General features: G+C 41.5%; 1 protein-coding gene across 2 annotated transcripts in view; it reads right to left on the minus strand.

Annotated features, from left to right (window-relative positions):
- The window catches only part of LOC139539376 (oocyte zinc finger protein XlCOF19-like), a 77,085-nt gene extending 69,491 nt beyond the window's left edge, over positions 1 to 7,594 (minus strand). The window contains exon 1 of one of the 2 annotated variants that reach the window (XR_011667925.1): positions 6,995 to 7,594. Coding sequence is in view for 1 of the 2 variants with exons in the window: in XM_071342250.1 (XP_071198351.1) it covers positions 6,995 to 7,307 (313 nt within the window). In the remaining variant the exon portion in view is untranslated. The remainder of the gene's footprint in view (positions 1 to 6,994) is intronic. The other variant, XM_071342250.1, reaches the window with a different exon arrangement.
- Between the last annotated feature and the right edge of the window lie 11,804 nt (positions 7,595 to 19,398).

Genomic DNA, 19,398 nt, shown 5'->3' on the forward strand with positions numbered 1-19,398 from the left:
TTCTATTAGACCCACCACTATGTCATTTCTCTCCTGTTCTATTAGACCCACCACTATGCCAATTCTCTCCTATTCTATAGGACCCACCACTATGCCATTTCTCTCGTGTTCTATTGGACCCACCACTATGTCATATCTCTCCTGTTCTATTAGACCCACCACTATGTCATTTCTCTCCTGTTCTATTAGACCCACCACTATGCCATTTCTCTCCTGTTCTATTAGACCCACCACTATGCCATTTCTCTCCTGTTCTATTAGACCCACCACTATGTCATTTCTCTCCTGTTCTATTGGACCTACCACTATGCCATTTCTCTCCTGTTCTACTGAACCCACCACTATGTAATTTCTCTCCTGTTCTATAGGACCCACCACTATGTCATTTCTCTCATGTTCTATAGGACCCACCACTATGTCATTTCTCTCCTGTTATATTAGACCCACCACTATGTCATTTCTCATTTCTCTCCTGTTCTATTAGACCCACCACTATGTCATTTCTCTCCTGTTCTATTAGACCCACCACTATGCCATTTCTCATTTCTCTCCTGTCCTATTAGACCCACCAGTATGTCATTTCTCTCCTGTTCTATTAGACCCACCACTATGTCATTTCTCTCCTGTTATATTAGACCCACCACTATGTCATTTCTCTCCTGTTCTATTAGACCCACCACTATGCCATTTCTCATTTCCTGTTCTATTAGACCCACCACTATGTCATTTCTCTCCTGTTCTATTAGACCCACCACTATGTCATTTCTCTCCTGTTCTATTAGACCCACCACTATGTCATTTCTCTCCTGTTATATTAGACCCACCACTATGTCATTTCTCTCCTGTTATATTAGACCCACCACTATGTCATTTCTCTCCTGTTCTATTAGGACCCACCACTATGTCATTTCTCTCCTGTTCTATTGGACCCACCACTATGTCATTTCTCTCCTGTTCTATTAGACCCACCACTATGTCATTTCTCTCCTGTTCTATTAGACCCACCACTATGCCAATTCTCTCCTATTCTATAGGACCCACCACTATGCCATTTCTCTCATGTTCTATTGGACCCACCACTATGTCATATCTCTCCTGTTCTATTAGACCCACCACTATGTCATTTCTCTCCTGTTCTATTAGACCCACCACTATGCCATTTCTCTCCTGTTCTATTAGACCCACCACTATGCCATTTCTCTCCTGTTCTATTAGACCCACCACTATGTCATTTCTCTCCTGTTCTATTGGACCTACCACTATGCCATTTCTCTCCTGTTCTACTGAGACCCACCACTATGTAATTTCTCTCCTGTTCTATTAGGACCCACCACTATGTCATTTCTCTCCTGTTCTATTAGGACCCACCACTATGTCATTTCTCTCCTGTTATATTAGACCCACCACTATGTCATTTCTCATTTCTCTCCTGTTCTATTAGACCCACCACTATGTCATTTCTCTCCTGTTCTATTAGACCCACCACTATGCCATTTCTCATTTCTCTCCTGTTCTATTAGACCCACCACTATGTCATTTCTCTCCTGTTCTATTAGACCCACCACTATGTCATTTCTCTCCTGTTATATTAGACCCACCACTATGTCATTTCTCTCCTGTTCTATTAGACCCACCACTATGTCATTTCTCTCCTGTTCTATTAGACCCACCACTATGTCATTTCTCTCCTGTTCTATTAGACCCACCACTATGTCATTTCTCTCCTGTTCTATTAGACCCACCACTATGTCATTTCTCATTTCTCTCCTGTTCTATTAGACCCACCACTATGTCATTTCTCTCCTGTTCTATTAGACCCACCACTATGTCATTTCTCTCCTGTTCTATTAGACCCACCACTATGTCATTTCTCTCCTGTTATATTAGACCCACCACTATGTCATTTCTCATTTCTCTCCTGTTCTATTAGACCCACCACTATGTCATTTCTCTCCTGTTCTATAGGACCCACCACTATGTCATTTCTCTCCTGTTATATTAGACCCACCACTATGTCATTTCTCTCCTGTTATATTAGACCCACCACTATGTCATTTCTCTCCTGTTATATTAGACCCACCACTATGACATTTCTCTCCTGTTCTATTAGACCCACCACTATGCCATTTCTCTCCTGTTCTATTAGACCCACCACTATGTCATATCTCTCCTGTTCTATTAGACCCACCACTATGTCATTTCTCTCCTGTTCTATTAGACCCACCACTATGCCATTTCTCTCCTGTTCTATTAGACCCACCACTATGTCATTTCTCTCCTGTTCTATTAGGACCCACCACTATGTCATTTCTCTCCTGTTCTATTAGACCCACCACTATGCCATTTCTCATTTCTCTCCTGTTCTATTAGACCCACCACTATGTCATTTCTCTCCTGTTCTATTAGACCCACCACTATGCCATTTCTCATTTCTCTCCTGTTCTATTAGACCCACCACTATGTCATTTCTCTCCTGTTCTATTAGACCCACCACTATGTCATTTCTCTCCTGTTCTATTAGACCCACCACTATGTCATTTCTCTCCTGTTCTATTAGACCCACCACTATGTCATTTCTCTCCTGTTCTATAGGACCCACCACTATGTCATTTCTCTCCTGTTATATTAGACCCACCACTATGTCATTTCTCTCCTGTTATATTAGACCCACCACTATGACATTTCTCTCCTGTTCTATTAGACCCACCACTATGCCATTCCTCTCCTGTTCTATTAGACCCACCACTATGCCATTTCTCTCCTGTTCTATAGGACCCACCACTATGTCATTTCTCTCCTGTTCTATTGGACCCACCACTATGTTATTTCTCTCCTGTTATATTGGACCCACCACTATGTCATTTCTCTCCTGTTCTATTAGACCCACCACTATGTCATTTCTCTCCTGTTATATTAGACCCACCACTATGACATTTCTCTCCTGTTCTATTAGACCCACCACTATGCCATTTCTCTCCTGTTCTATAGGACCCACCACTATGTCATTTCTCTCCTGTTCTATTGGACCCACCACTATGTCATTTCTCTCCTGTTCTATTAGACCCACCACTATGCCATTTCTCTCCTGTTCTATTAGACCCACCACTATGCCATTTCTCTCCTGTTCTATCGGACCCACCACTATGTCATTTCTCTCCTGTTCTATTGGACCCACCACTATGTCATTTCTCTCCTGTTCTATTAGACCCACCACTATGTCATTTCTCTCCTGTTCTATTAGACCCACCACTATGCCAATTCTCTCCTATTCTATAGGACCCACCACTATGCCATTTCTCTCGTGTTCTATTGGACCCACCACTATGTCATATCTCTCCTGTTCTATTAGACCCACCACTATGTCATTTCTCTCCTGTTCTATTAGACCCACCACTATGCCATTTCTCTCCTGTTCTATTAGACCCACCACTATGCCATTTCTCTCCTGTTCTATTAGACCCACCACTATGTCATTTCTCTCCTGTTCTATAGGACACATCACTATGCCATTTCTCTCCTGTTCTACTGAACCCACCACTATGTCATTTCTCTCCTATTCTATAGGACCCACCACTATGCCATTTCTCTCGTGTTCTATTGGACCCACCACTATGTCATATCTCTCCTGTTATATTGGACCCACCACTATGCCATTTCTCTCCTGTTATAATAGACCCACCACTATGTCATTTCTCTCCTGTTCTATAGGACCCACCACTATGCCATTTCTCTCCTGTTATAATAGACCCACCACTATGTCATTTCTCTCCTGTTCTATAGGACCCGCCACTATGCCATTTCTCTCCTGTTCTACTGAACCCACCACTATGTCATTTCTCTCCTGTTCTATAGGACCCACCACTATGTCATTTCTCTCCTGTTATATTGGACCCACCACTATGTCATTTCTCTCCTGTTATATTGGACCCACCACTATGCCATTTCTCTCCTGTTATAATAGACCCACCACTATGTCATTTCTCTCCTGTTCTATAGGACCCGCCATTATGCCATTTCTCTCCTGTTCTACTGAACCCACCACTATGTCATTTCTCTCCTGTTCTATAGGACCCACCACTATGTCATTTCTCTCCTGTTCTATTAGACCCACCACTATGCCATTTCTCTCCTGATATATTAGACCCACCACTATGTCATTTCTCTCCTGTTCTATTAGACCCACCACTGTCATTTCTCTCCTCTTCTATTAGACCCACCACTATGTCATTTCTCTCCTGATATATTAGACCCACCACTATGTCATTTCTCTCCTGTTCTATTAGACACACCACTATGTCATTTCTCTCCTGATATATTAGACCCACCACTATGTCATTTCTCTCCTGTTCTATTAGACACACCACTATGTCATTTCTCTCCTGATATATTAGACCCACCACTGTCATTTCTCTCCTGTTCTATTAGACCCACCACTATGCCAATTCTCTCCTATTCTATAGGACCCACCACTATGCCATTTCTCTCGTGTTCTATTGGACCCACCACTATGTCATATCTCTCCTGTTCTATTAGACCCACCACTATGTCATTTCTCTCCTGTTCTATTAGACCCACCACTATGCCATTTCTCTCCTGTTATATTAGACCCACCACTATGTCATATCTCTCCTGTTCTATTAGACCCACCACTATGTAATTTCTCTCCTGTTCTATTAGACCCACCACTATGCCATTTCTCTCCTGTTATATTAGACCCACCACTATGTCATATCTCTCCTGTTCTATTAGACCCACCACTATGTAATTTCTCTCCTGTTCTATTAGACCCACCACTATGCCATTTCTCTCCTGTTCTATTAGACCCACCACTATGTCATTTCTCTCATGTTCTATAGGACCCACCACTATGTCATTTCTCATTTCTCTCCTGTTCTATTAGACCCACCACTATGCCATTTCTCATTTCTCTCCTGTTCTATTAGACCCACCACTATGCCATTTCTCATTTCTCTCCTGTTCTATTAGACCCACCACTATGCCATTTCTCATTTCTCTCCTGTTCTATTAGACCCACCACTATGTCATTTCTCTCCTGTTATATTAGACCCACCACTATGCCATTTCTCATTTCTCTCCTGTTCTATTAGACCCACCACTATGCCATTTCTCATTTCTCTCCTGTTCTATTAGACCCACCACTATGTCATTTCTCTCCTGTTCTATTAGACCCACCACTATGTCATTTCTCTCCTGTTCTATTAGACCCACCACTATGTCATTTCTCTCCTGTTCTATAGGACCCACCACTATGTCATTTCTCTCCTGTTATATTAGACCCACCACTATGTCATTTCTCTCCTGTTATATTAGACCCACCACTATGACATTTCTCTCCTGTTCTATTAGACCCACCACTATGCCATTTCTCTCCTGTTCTATTAGACCCACCACTATGCCATTTCTCTCCTGTTCTATAGGACCCACCACTATGTAATTTCTCTCCTGTTCTATTGGACCTACCACTATGTCATTTCTCTCCTGTTATATTGGACCCACCACTATGTCATTTCTCTCCTGTTCTATTAGACCCACCACTATGTCATTTCTCTCCTGTTATATTAGACCCACCACTATGACATTTCTCTCCTGTTCTATTAGACCCACCACTATGCCATTTCTCTCCTGTTCTATAGGACCCACCACTATGTCATTTCTCTGCTGTTCTATTGGACCTACCACTATGTCATTTCTCTCCTGTTATATTGGACCCACCACTATGTCATTTCTCTCCTGTTCTATTAGACCCACCACTATGTCATTTATCTCCTGCTATATTAGACCCACCACTATGCCATTTCTCTCCTGTTCTATAGGACCCACCACTATGTCATTTCTCTCCTGCTATATTAGATCCACCACTATGCCATTTCTCTCCTGCTATATTAGACCCACCACTATGTCATTTATCTCCTGTTCTATTGGACCCACCACTATGTCATTTCTCTCCTGTTATATTAGACCCACCACTATGCCATTTCTCTCCTGTTATATTAGACCCACCACTATGCCATTTCTCTCCTGTTCTATTGGACCCACCACTATGTCATTTCTCTCCTGTTATATTAGACCCACCACTATGTCATTTCTCTCCTGTTCTATTGGACCCACCACTATGTCATTTCTCTCCTGTTATATTAGACCCACCACTATGCCATTTCTCTCCTGTTATATTAGACCCACCACTATGCCATTTCTCTCCTGTTATATTAGACCCACCACTATGTCATTTCTCTCCTGTTATATTAGACCCACCACTATGCCATTTCTCTCCTGTTATATTAGACCCACCACTATGTCATTTCTCTCCTGTTATATTAGACCCACCACTATGCCATTTCTCTCCTTTTCTATTGGTTTTCATACCAACTTTATTCCGTTGTCCAGAAACGAAAGGCACAAACTGCTTCATTACAGGAGGTCCATGTTCTGTTCAGATCCATTACCCTCATCTAAATGTGATTTCTGTCATTCTGAGCACCGTGGGTGAACAACCCTAATGGGTTATGCACCCAATATGTGTCTAGTAAAGTTCTCAAAACAGCCAGTAAACTAAAATCTTCCCCGTCACGGAAACCCTGGTAGCATTATAATGGGCGTTACTGAGCGAGATCAGTGACATCACCCAAACTGGCTGTAGATCTCAATGTGATGTGGACAGGAAGCTACAAAAATGTAGTAAATAAAACATTAAATATCTCAAATTAATATTTTTAAGAAATCAAAGGAGAGGAATATGTGTAGAGCTTACGACAAAGGAGGGGATCCCACAGTAGTTGTCAGCAGATAGACCCTTCTCAATATATATGTTAAGTCACTTTTTGGAAACGGAACAAAGAAAACAAGGGGTAGCTTGCTCTCTAAGTCGTCTGATTCTAGACATATCAGTCATCATCCTATGGCCCTCCGTTGAAGAGGTATTGACGAGCGAACCCCGAATATCCTAAGTTAAAAACACATTTAAAGCGGTACTTACTGGTGTTATTCAGATCTTCTACCTCCTCCTCTTCATCTTCCAATGTGACAGTAATCTCTCCTTCCTTCTTCACTCCAAAAACGACATCTTTATCCTCCTCCTCTTCTTTCACCATAACATACTCCCCCTCTTTTACTCTGAACGTGTCTTCCTCTTCTTTCACCGTAACAGCCTCACCCTCTACTTCTTGTTTTACTGTGACATCCTCTTCTTCCTTCTCCTCTTTCACGACAATGTTCAGCCCCAGAGCTTCTTTCTCCGTCCAGCAGACAGCCTCTTCTTTAACAGGAGGGGAGTAGTTTAGGGAGCTCATGGTCGGGGATGTTAGCTAGCTAGCTATCATTAGCGACTAGGCTAGTGCTAACTTAACCAGCCAGCTACTATAGCTGACTAATAAAAACAACGCAAGTATTACATTAAATAGGTTAACAAGTAGATACGACAGACGTGTGTTTAGAACACAATAGCTAATATAGACCAAAAGCGTATAAATAGCTTGAATCTTTCGGCTATGTTGGCTAGCAAGCTACCGAGGTGGTTGACGAGATGTTTATGAAGAACCGTCCACTAAATTATACGTCACGCTGGCAGCGTCGCCTGAAAGACGCACATCGCCGTCTGCTGACTGGAGTGGGAAACGCAGTTAAGAAAATTAATATGTTATGTACAGACAAAGATTGTTTTAAATGGATTTAATTAAATAATACTATTATATTGAGACATACAAAGACAGGAATGTGTTGATTGATTAGTGAGAATAAAAAAGGTTTACTACAGCACATTTAAGGCAGTTTCATTAAGTCATACTACATCTAAATAAGTAGCTAGCTACTGTAGGTCTACACTGCTCCTACATGGTGTAAGAATACATCATGTAGATGTATATAATGAACAGAATAGGTCTATACTGTTCCTACATGGTGTAACAATACATCATGTAGATGTATATAATGAACAGACTAGGTCTATACTGCTCCTACATGGTGTAACAATACATCATGTAGATGTATATAATGAACAGACTAGGTCTATACTGCTCCTACATGGTGTAACAATACATCATGTAGATGCATATAATGAACAGAATAGGTCTATGCTGCTCCTACATGGTGTAACAATACATCATGTAGATGTATACTACCGTACAAAAGTTTGGGGTCACTTCGAAAATGTACTTGTTTTTTAAAGAAAATCGATTAAAATAACATCAAATTGTTCAGAAATACAGTGTAGACATTGTTAATATTGTAAATGACTATTGTAGCTGAAAAAGCCAGATTTTTTCATGGAATATCTACATAGGCGTACAGAGGCCCATTATCAGCAACAATCACTGCTGTGTTCCAATGGCACGTTGTGTTAGCTAATCCAAGTGTATCATTTAAAAGGCTAATTGATCAATAGAAAACCCTTTTGCAATTATGTTAGCACAGCTGAAAACTGTTGTGCTGATTTAACAAAGCTTTTATAAACAGTGTTGTTGCATAACAATCAGGCAGTAGAACAACAATAATCATCACCCTCTTGACCAATCTTCCCTCCCCTTAACATTGGGTTTGATTCAGACCCTGTCAGTGTGACAGGTGGACATTGGGTTTGATTAAGACCCTGTCAGTGTGCCAGGTGGACATTGGGTTTGATTCAGACCCTGCCAGTGTGCCAGGTGGACATTGGGTTTGATTCAGACCCTGTCAGTGTGCCAGGTGGACATTGGGTTTGATTCAGACCCTGTCAGTGTGACAGGTGGACATTGGGTTTGATTCAGACCCGGAGTGTGCCAGGTGGTCATTGGGTTTGATTCAGACCCTGCCAGCATGCCAGAAATGTATTCCAAGGTCAGTAACTTATAACCACAGAACCACCCCAGACCTTTCATGCATGACTAAAAACACCTAAGTATTAGATGTAAGTCGCTCTGGATAAGAGCATCTGCTAAATGACTTAAATGACTTAAATGTTAAATGATTAGATTTACTGCCATGGTCTAGTTTGTCACTGCATCAAACACCATTCACAATGCTGGCTGAGGTACGAGTAAAACATGACATATTATTTCCTAACCATGCACTATGCTGGCTGAGGTACGAGTAAATCATGACATATTATTTCCTAACCATTCACAATGCTGGCTGAGGTACGAGTAAATCATAACATATTATTTCCTAACCATTCACAATGCTGGCTGAGGTACGAGTAAATCATAACATATTATTTCCTAACCATTCACAATGCTGGCTGAGGTACGAGTAAATCATAACATATTATTTCCTAACCATTCACAATGCTGGCTGAGGTACGAGTAAAACATGACATATTATTTCCTAACCATTCACAATGCTGGCTGAGGTACGAGTAAATCATAACATATTATTTCCTAACCATTCACAATGCTGGCTGAGGTACGAGTAAAACATGACATATTATTTCCTAACCATTCACAATGCTGGCTGAGGTACGAGTAAATCATAACATATTATTTCCTAACCATTCACAATGCTGGCTGAGGTACGAGTAAAACATGACATATTATTTCCTAACCATTCACAATGCTGGCTGAGGTACGAGTAAAACATGACATTATTTCCTAACCATTCACAATGCTGGCTGAGGTACGAGTAAAACATGACATATTATTTCCTAACCATTCACAATGCTGGCTGAGGTACGAGTAAATCATGACATATTATTTCCTAACCATTCACAATGCTGGCTGAGGTACGAGTAAATCATAACATATTATTTCCTAACCATTCACAATGCTGGCTGAGGTACGAGTAAAACATGACATATTATTTCCTAACCATTCACAATGCTGGCTGAGGTACGAGTAAAACATGACATATTATTTCCTAACCATTCACAATGCTGGCTGAGGTACGAGTAAAACATGACATATTATTTCCTAACCATTCACAATGCTGGCTGAGGTACGAGTAAATCATGACATATTATTTCCTAACCATTCACAATGCTGGCTGAGGTACGAGTAAATCATGACATATTATTTCCTAACCATTCACAATGCTGGCTGAGGTACGAGTAAATCATAACATATTATTTCCTAACCATTCACAATGCTGGCTGAGGTACGAGTAAAACATGACATATTATTTCCTAACCATTCACAATGCTGGCTGAGGTACGAGTAAAACATGACATATTATTTCCTAACCATTCACAATGCTGGCTGAGGTACGAGTAAAACATGACATATTATTTCCTAACCATGCACTATGCTGGCTGAGGTACGAGTAAATCATGACATATTATTTCCTAACCATTCACAATGCTGGCTGAGGTACGAGTAAATCATGACATATTATTTCCTAACCATTCACAATGCTGGCTGAGGTACGAGTAAATCATAACATATTATTTCCTAACCATTCACAATGCTGGCTGAGGTACGAGTAAAACATGACATATTATTTCCTAACCATTCACAATGCTGGCTGAGGTACGAGTAAAACATGACATATTATTTCCTAACCATTCACAATGCTGGCTGAGGTACGAGTAAAACATGACATATTATTTCCTAACCATTCACAATGCTGGCTGAGGTACGAGTAAAACATGACATATTATTTCCTAACCATTCACAATGCTGGCTGAGGTACGAGTAAAACATGACATATTATTTCCTAACCATTCACAATGCTGGCTGAGGTACGAGTAACACATGACATATTATTTCCTAATTGTAAAAAATGGCAAGGCTTTATCTCAGTGGGCTTTTCCATTGTTGAGGAAAGCAGGAAGTGTTGTGAGTAACAGAACTGCCTGAGATGTGGGGGAAGGGAATCTGCTCACTGATTGGCTGTAGTGACAAGGGTCTCTCCAAAAAGCTATCACTATTCCAACTGACATGTCAAATTCTCCCCCAAATCTACCACTAATAGGCCAAGCCTCCACAGATCCTGTCTTGTATTGACAAACAGAACAAATCCTTTAACATTCAAATATGTCATTTAAACAGCTCAATTCAATCCAGCTGGGCCTTTTAACACAGACAGTTGTTCCTGCTGTAGATGTTATGCCTTTGTACAGATCTAGGATCAGTTCGTTTTATGTGCTCTCTAACACAGACAGTTGTTCCTGCTGTAGATGTTGTGCCTTTGTACAGATCTAGGATCAGTTCTCCACCACAATGCATATACAGTACCGGTCAATTGTTTGGACACACCTACAAATTCAATGTTTTTTCTTTATTTTAACTATTGTATACGTTGTAGAATAATAGTGGAGACATCAAAACTATGAAATAACTCATATGGAACCATGTAGTAACCAAAAAAAGGGTTAAACAAATAAAAAATATATTCTATATTCTCCAAGTTTATCATTTTAAAGGGCTAATTGATCATTAGAAAATCCTTTTGCAATTATGTTAGTGTAACGGATGTGAAATGGCTAGCTAGTTAGCGGTGGTGTGAGCTAGCAGCCTTTCAGTCGGTTACGTCACTTGCTCTGAAACCTAGAAGTAGTGGTTCCCCTTGCTCTGCAAGGGCAGCGGCTTTTGTGGAGCGATGGGTAACGACGCTTCGTGGGTGACTGTTGTTGATGTGTGCAGAGGGAGAAAAATCTATATCTCAGACCGTAAAAAAAAAAAAAAGATTAAGATGGGCAAAATAACACAGACATTGGGCAGAGGAAGATTGGAAAAAAGTGTTATGGACAGACAAATCTAAGTTTGAGGTGTTCGGATCACAAACAAGAACATTCGTGAGATGCAGAAACAGTGAAAAGATGCTGGAGGAGTGCTTGATGCCTTCTGTCAAGCATGGTGGAGGCAATGTGATGGTCTGGGGGTGCTTTGGTGGTGGTAAAGTGGGAGATTTGTACAGGGTAAAAGGGATCTTGAAGAAGGAAGGCTATCACTCCATTTTGCAAAGCCATGCCATACCCTGTGGACGGTGCTTAATTGGAGCCAATTTCCTCCTACAACAGGACAATGACCCAAAGCACAGCTCCAAACTATGCAACAACTATTTAGGGAAAAAGCAGTCAGCTGGTATTCTGTCTATAATGGAGTGGCCAGCACAGTCACCGGATCTCAACCCTATTGAGCTGTTGTGGGAGCAGCTTGACCGTATGATACGTAAGAAGTGCCCATCAAGCCAATCCAACTTGTGGGAGGTGCTTCAGGAAGCATGGGGTGAAATCTCTTCAGATTACCTCAACAAATTGACAACTAGAATGCCAAAGTATACTGCTTAGCGATTTGGACGCATGCCTCGTAGCTCCAGTATCAAACGTAACATCCCCATCAAGACGTTGACAAAACAAAAAGGAGCAAGCAGGTTGATTTTCTCTTTCGTTTTGTGCCCACAGCAAAGGCTGTAATTGCTGAAAATTTAGGATTCTTTGACGAAACCAAAGTTTGAAAGACATAATTATTATTCCAATTATAAATCATTATTTATAACCTTGTCAACGTCTTGACAATATTTCCTATTCATTATGCAACTCATTTTATGTCTGTTTTCATGGAAAACAAGGACATTTCTAATTGACCCCAAACTTTTGAACGGTAATGTAGGTTCAACAGGTTTGAGCAGAGGAAGATTGGAAAAAAGTGTTATGGACAGACGAATCTAAGTTTGAGGGGTTCGGATCACAAACAAGAACATTCGTGAGATGCAGAAACAATGAAAATATGCTGGAGGAGTGCTTGACGCCTTCTGTCAAGTTTTGAGGCGGTTGATCCACTTCCATCTCTGACACGTGGAAGCCGAAGGGGGGAAGGGAAACGGGTGCACTCCACAGCATTGGCGCGCGGGCCAGGGGGCACCCGGCCAAAGTTGTAGACCCCATGGTTGCCCACTTGTAGAAATGCCCGTTGGTTGGGCTTAAAACCGTGCGTCCGTAGGTTTAAGGGATGGTTAAGGTTAGGGTTAGAATGGTTAAGGTTAGGGTTAGGGTTAAGGTTGGGGTTAAGGTTAGGTATGGTTTTTTAGAATGGTTAAGGTTAGGGTTAGGGTTTAGGGTAAGGTATAGTTTTTAGAATTATTAAGTTTAGGTAGGTCTGTCGACTCGATTTAGGATCAGGCAAAATCCCTTGAGTTGCGCCCCTTATGCAGGTTTGGTCCTCGGTTGGTTGCCATGTGTCCATATCGAGTGGTGTGGTCAAGATGTCTAGGTCCGCTTTGTCAACGGATGTGGAAAGCATAGTGCAACCTAGGAGTTTACTCCCCCTCGGATCCTTCTCTCTTAGCTCCGTGTTGTCTATGTATTTACTTCCGTGTTCGTCAGTTTAGGTCCTGGATGTTTTCAATCATGTGTGTAATTCAGGGGTTATTCCCTTACAGGATCCTAACTCTGAATCAACCCATGTATAGTCCAATCCAGCTGGTCCGTATGGGTATACTCAGCGTAGGATCAGGCAAAACCATTGAGTTGCGTACCTTGTGCAGGTCCGGACCTCAGTTGGTTGCCATGTGTCCCTGTCGAGTGGTAAGTCATTGAACTCCCATAGGTTTGGGCAGATAAGAACCCAAAAGGCAAGCCATCTTCACGGCTGTCATACATCCACCTTGGGAGTTCCGTCCCACGTTTCGAAAAGTCTATCGGGGTTTTTTTTGGATCAGGCAAACAACCTCTAGCCTTTGGGTTGTACGTCTGCCAGGAGTTACAGTTGATAGCCGTGTTCCATCCCTACCATTTCAGTCCTAGGTAATTCAATGGTTCGGGTGATAGTGACCAGTGGAATAACTCCCTTCCAGGATCGTAGCATTTCCAGAGGTATATCCTCCCTAGACAGTGAATTTGATCGTAGTCCAGGTAAAAAGGTGTGGATCGGTTGTCCAGGCTTAGTGAGGCGGGGTGAGGGGTCCCCCAGTGAAAATGAGTGGGATCCAATTCTCCGCCAGACATAATCTGGGCACCCCAGGGGTTACACGGCCAAGGCGATACTCCAGGCGCAGCGCCATACCCAAAGCCCCACTTTTAGCTGCCCCAACCCCAAGGAACAACCACGCGCTACTGAACGCACTGCCAATCCAATTCTAAACTGGGGTAGGTAGTTGTCCAGCGCGGTACGTGACTCTCCTGTTTGTGTGGGGTTGGGAGGGTTGTGCCGATAGGTCTGCCAACAGGACCCCGAGGGGTCCCGAGGAGTCCGGTCTATACCATTTCCTCCTGTCTTCTTTCTTGGTGTATGGTCGGGCCTAATTGCTTAGGGTGTACTCGCCGCGGGTGAGTCGCCAAGGTCGGGGTCCCCAGAGTAGTTGGAGAAAAAAGGTTCTCGTCCGTTGGGGGTGTTGGTGGGTATCTAAAGAGGTTTTTAGAAGGATGGTGTGTTGGTGAGGGTATTTTATGAAAAAAGGTGAATTTAATTGTTTCTTATTCCTCAAGGGTCCATGGTCATGGTAACCCCAAGAGAAGAGAATTAAATATTTTGTTAAATATATTAGTTCCCTAGTGATTATTGGTACAGGATCATGGGATCATTTAGGATAAATATAAAGTACATTTTTAAGAGTCCGTGGTCACAGTAACTCTGAAATGCTATTAAAGATCTATTTTAACGGTCCTAATGGTCACCTATGTATTTTTAGGGTCACCTAATGGTAAAAAGGCCCTGTGGTGCGTTGGCTGAGCGTTAGTGTCTGTCTGTCCGTAGGGTTGGGACCAAAGGTGGGGTGGGGGTACACATGCAAACAGACATAAACATAAGAGGGGATATGGCTATACACATATTTTTTACATATACAGAAGCATACACATATATCCCCACAAGTGGTGAGGGATAACATACAAAGTCACACTCCACTTCATCCTATGTGTGCATGTGTATGAGAGCTGTGTAAAACTCAAATTATGGAAAGAAAAGTATACAAATAAAATAGTAGCCAAAAGGAGACCCCTCCGACGTCTGTGTGGAACCTGCCTTCCTTACAGCAACACTACAGATCTAGAGGAGTCCCAGCCACGACGCGTTTCTGCCTTACTCGGCTTCATCAGGTAGCAGGGAGGAGAATATATAAAAATAAAATTGAAATAAAAGGTGCAAAAAGTTGTAAAAATGTATGTATATATATCTACATATACAGTACAGTGTACTATGTAATGTACTTGACTGGATTGTAGTTCTGGTTGGGTGTGTGGAGTAGAATGCTGCCTGTCTGGTGGTCTCCCTGTAAAGTTGTGAGGAGTGATGCCTCTCTGGTATGTGCATGTGTAGCCCAAGTGGCTTAGGTTATTTTAATTGGTCTGCACTGTTACTAGGTAAGATAGCCGGTAACAGGTTACAGTGTGGAGGGTTCAGATAGAGGTGAGAGTGGAATAGGGATGCAGTAAAGTGGATGGGCAGTTAGAGTAGAGGTCAAGCACACCTAACAACAATACAATGGAGACCCAATGTGATAAAAGTACAACCTGGTAGTGACACAAGGTTTTCAACATGTTATATGGTATGAATGAAGAATGGAGTGTGACAAAGCAGGGATCACAATACATTGTAAGGGACAGACACAAAATAGGGATCACAGTACATTATAAGAGACAGACAAGGTTAACAACATAAGGTCAGACACAGATACATATACCCATACACACACACACACACGCACACACACACACACACACACAGAGGGGTTAGGGCTAGGATAGCAGTAAAGGTTAGGGGCTGAGGTTAAGGTTAGGATTAGTGTTAGGAATGGTTAGGGTAGACGGGTTAGGTGAGGGGTTGGGTAGGTCTGGTAAGGTCCAATTTTTAACGGATGTAAAAAGCATTTTTTTTTTTTTATTAAATTATTAAATTATTATTATTTTTTATTTATTTATTTATTTATCCTTCAGAGACCTGGTAAAGCTATTTTAGGTTATATTAAATATAATAATTATTTTTGACCTGTTCACCATAAAACCATTCCTTAGAGATGTATACTGGGCGAAGAATCAACACCCCTAGAAAAGGCCCGATTTAAGATGATCCCAGGTAATTTCAGGGATGAAAATTTCCTTGGCTTGCTGCGTCCAGATCCCTCGGCAGGCAAAGCAGCGGTGACTCGACAGTGTTTGGTTTCTAGTTTTGAGTCGGTTGATCCACTTCCATCTCTGACACGTGGAAACCGGAGGGGGGAAGAGAGGGGGTGCACTCCACATCATATGCGCGCGGGCCGGAGGGGTCTGGGCGCGGCCGGCCAAAGTCGTAGGCCCCATGGTGCCCACTTGTAGATTAACCCATAACTAGGGTTAGAGAGTCGTCTGTCCGTAGGGTAAGGGTTAGGGTTAGGTATAGTTAGTAAAATGGTTAAGGTTAGGGTTGAGGTTAGGGTAAGGTATAGTTTTTAGAGTGGTTAAGGTTAGGGTTAGGGTTAGGGTTAGGGGTTAGGGGTTAGGGTTAGGGTTAGGGTTAGGGTTAGGGTTAGGTTTAAGAGAAAATTGCCCTTCAAGAGGACCAAATACACGGGCACATGTTCTCTAATTCTATTTCTCCTATTGATACATCATAGTCCTACAGGAAATTGGGAGATATACCGCAAAGGAAGATGTTATGGTTTATCCCTGAAAAAGAACAGATAAGAGTAACCTTTTCCTCTAAGAGGATAAACACCCAGACACTACCCAAACAATACATACTTTCCAATTCCGAGGCTCCTCAGAATACATCTTTATGAAGCCAGGGTTATAATTTAAAGTACCGATTAAGATTGTCAGTGTCAAGGTTAAAATTAGGCTCTCATACTTTTGTTTCAGACCTGTGGGATTCCTGATATCCACTTTTTGAGTCCCAAGGGGTTAGGGTTAAGGTTAGATTTGAGGCTTGAGTTCAAATTAAGGTTGGTATCGGGGTCAAGGTTCAGGGATTGAGGTGGGGTTAAGATTAGGATTGTGATTGGGGTTAGGATTAGAACTGAGGTTATTATCCGGGTTGAGGTTAGGTTTAGGATTGGGGTTAAGGTTAAAGCTAGGGTTGGGATTACTCCAGTTTCAGGTAAAGTTAAGGTTAGGGTTCGAGTAAGGATCAGAGTCACAATCAAGGTTAGGGTTATAGTTAGGGTAAACCAAGAGGTTAGACTTAGGGTTAGAATTAAGTTTGAAGCTGGCGTTAGGGTTAAGGTTATGATCAAGGTTAAGGTTAGGTTTAGGATGGGGGTTAAGGTTAGAGCTAGGGTTGGGATTGCTCCAGTTAAAGGTGAGGTTAAGGTTAGGGTTCAGGTTAAGATCAGGGTTCGGGTTAGGATTGCTCCAATTAAAAGTGAGGTTAAGGTTAGGATTCAGGTTAAGGTCAGGGTTCAGGTTAGGATTAAGGTTACAATCCAGGTTAAGGTTAGGTTTAAGATTAGGATTATAGTTAGGGTAAACCAAGGGGTTAGGTTTGGGGTTAGGTTTGAGGCTGGAGTTAGGGTTAAGGTTATGATCAAGGTTAAGGTTAGGTTTAGGATTGGGGTTAGGGTTAGGTTTGAGATTGCTCCAGTTAAAGGTAAGGTTAAGGTTAGGGTTCAGGTTAAGGTCAGGGTTGGGTTTAGGATTAAGGATACAATCAAGGTTAGGGTTATAGTTAGGGTAAACCAAGGGATTAGGCTTATGGTTAAGTTTGAGACTGGGGTTAGGGTTATGATCAAAGTTAAGGTTAGGTTTAGGATTGGGTTTAAAGTTGGAGCTAGAATTGAGATTGCTCCGGTTAAGGCTAGGATTAAGGTTATAGTCAAGGTTAAGGTTAAGTTTTGGATTAAGGTTGGGGTTATAGTTAGAATAAACTGGGGTTGGGATGGTTCAGGTTAGTGTTCAGATCAAGGTTAGAAAAGTTTAGGTCTCTAATACTTTTCATTAAGGCCTGTAGGATTACAAGTACCCAATTTTTTTATCCAACACCGCTCCTTGATCTGTCTGTGTTTTAGCGACCACCCCTGGTTAGATTCCAACCCTGCTATTCTTAACTGAGCTACTGGATGAGATCTAAAGTGGATGTATAGTGTGCTTTTAACCGACTCCTTACTTATATGATAGAGATGTTGTTTGAGTCTGGCTTCCAAGGAGTTCCTAGTTTCTCCAATATACAGTTTTCCACATTGTAGACATTCAATTCCATATACAATGTTGGTGGTCTTCAATTGAAATACCTCCCATACTGGAGCCCCTAGACCCGACCATTTATTCTGAATGTATTTAACTTGTCTAAAATGTGATCCACTCCGCCCCGGCTTCTCCCTGAAACCAGAGTGTACCAGCACATCTTTCAAAATTTTATTTCGCCGATATGCTGATATTACTCTGAACTGTTGGAGAAGCTCCACCTCCTCCCTCGTCTGCTCAAAATGATCCTTCACTATGGAGTTAAACCTCATAGAAGACTGTGAATATGTGGTGACAAATGGAATAATGCATCCATCATTACTAGTCCTCCCACATATAGGTTCTGTTACAGACATATTGTTCACCTCTGCTCTTATAAGGCGGAGGAAACGTTTTGAGTATCCTCTGGGTCTGAGAGCCTTAAAAAGAATTCCTATAGCCTCCTTGACATGTTTTTCCTGTGTACAAATCCTATTAAATCTAATAAGCTGCGACTTTATCAACCCCCTATAGGTGTGTTTTGGATGAAAACTGGATTTATGTAAGAGGGAATGGGTGTCCGTAGGTTTAAAATAAACCTTTGTTGCTAATCGCTTCAGGTTATCATTCCCCTCTACAAAAAATACCTCGGTGTCCAAAAATTCTATTCGTTCCGGCTGAACATTGTGTTTAATCGTAATTGACGGATGATGTGTATTCAGAATCTTCACAAATTCCATAAAATCTGAAAGTGAATGTGTCCATAACCCAAATATATCATCTAGATACCGTAAATACAAAATTGGAAGCTTTATACATTTGGGGAAGGCTGATTGTTCCCATTCTGCCATATAAATATTGGCATAGGACGGGGCAAACTTCTTCCCCATAGCTGTACCATGGATTTGAAGAAACCAATTAGAATTAAATTCAAAGTCATTTCTTGTTAAACTGAGTTCCAATAATTGTAGCAAAGTCCCATCTGGTCTATCTAGGTCTGGATATTTATGGAAGATGTTTTTGATCGCTCTAAGACCCAACTTGGTGTCAATGTTGGTATACAATGAGTCAATATCAATTGAAAAAAACACAGTTTCTTGAGGCACACTAATTTCTTTCAATTTTGTCACAAATTCATACGTGTCTTTAATGAAGCTTTGATGTTTCCGTGACAGAGGATTTATAAAATAATCTAAATACTCCGCTATTCTATACGATTCCGAGCCACAGTCCGATACAATCGGCCTACCACATGGAACCTCAGAAGGAATGGTCCAAGTCTCAGGAGGTTTGTGGATTTTAGGCAACAAATAAAATTGTCTGGGACGTGGGGTATCTGGTCCAAATAGGTAAAACATTTGTTTGTCTGTAATGTAATTATTCTCATAAAGTTCTCCTAAAAT

This window comes from Salvelinus alpinus, chromosome 15 (genome assembly GCF_045679555.1).
Source record: "Salvelinus alpinus chromosome 15, SLU_Salpinus.1, whole genome shotgun sequence".
Taxonomy (NCBI): Eukaryota; Metazoa; Chordata; class Actinopteri; order Salmoniformes; family Salmonidae; genus Salvelinus; species Salvelinus alpinus.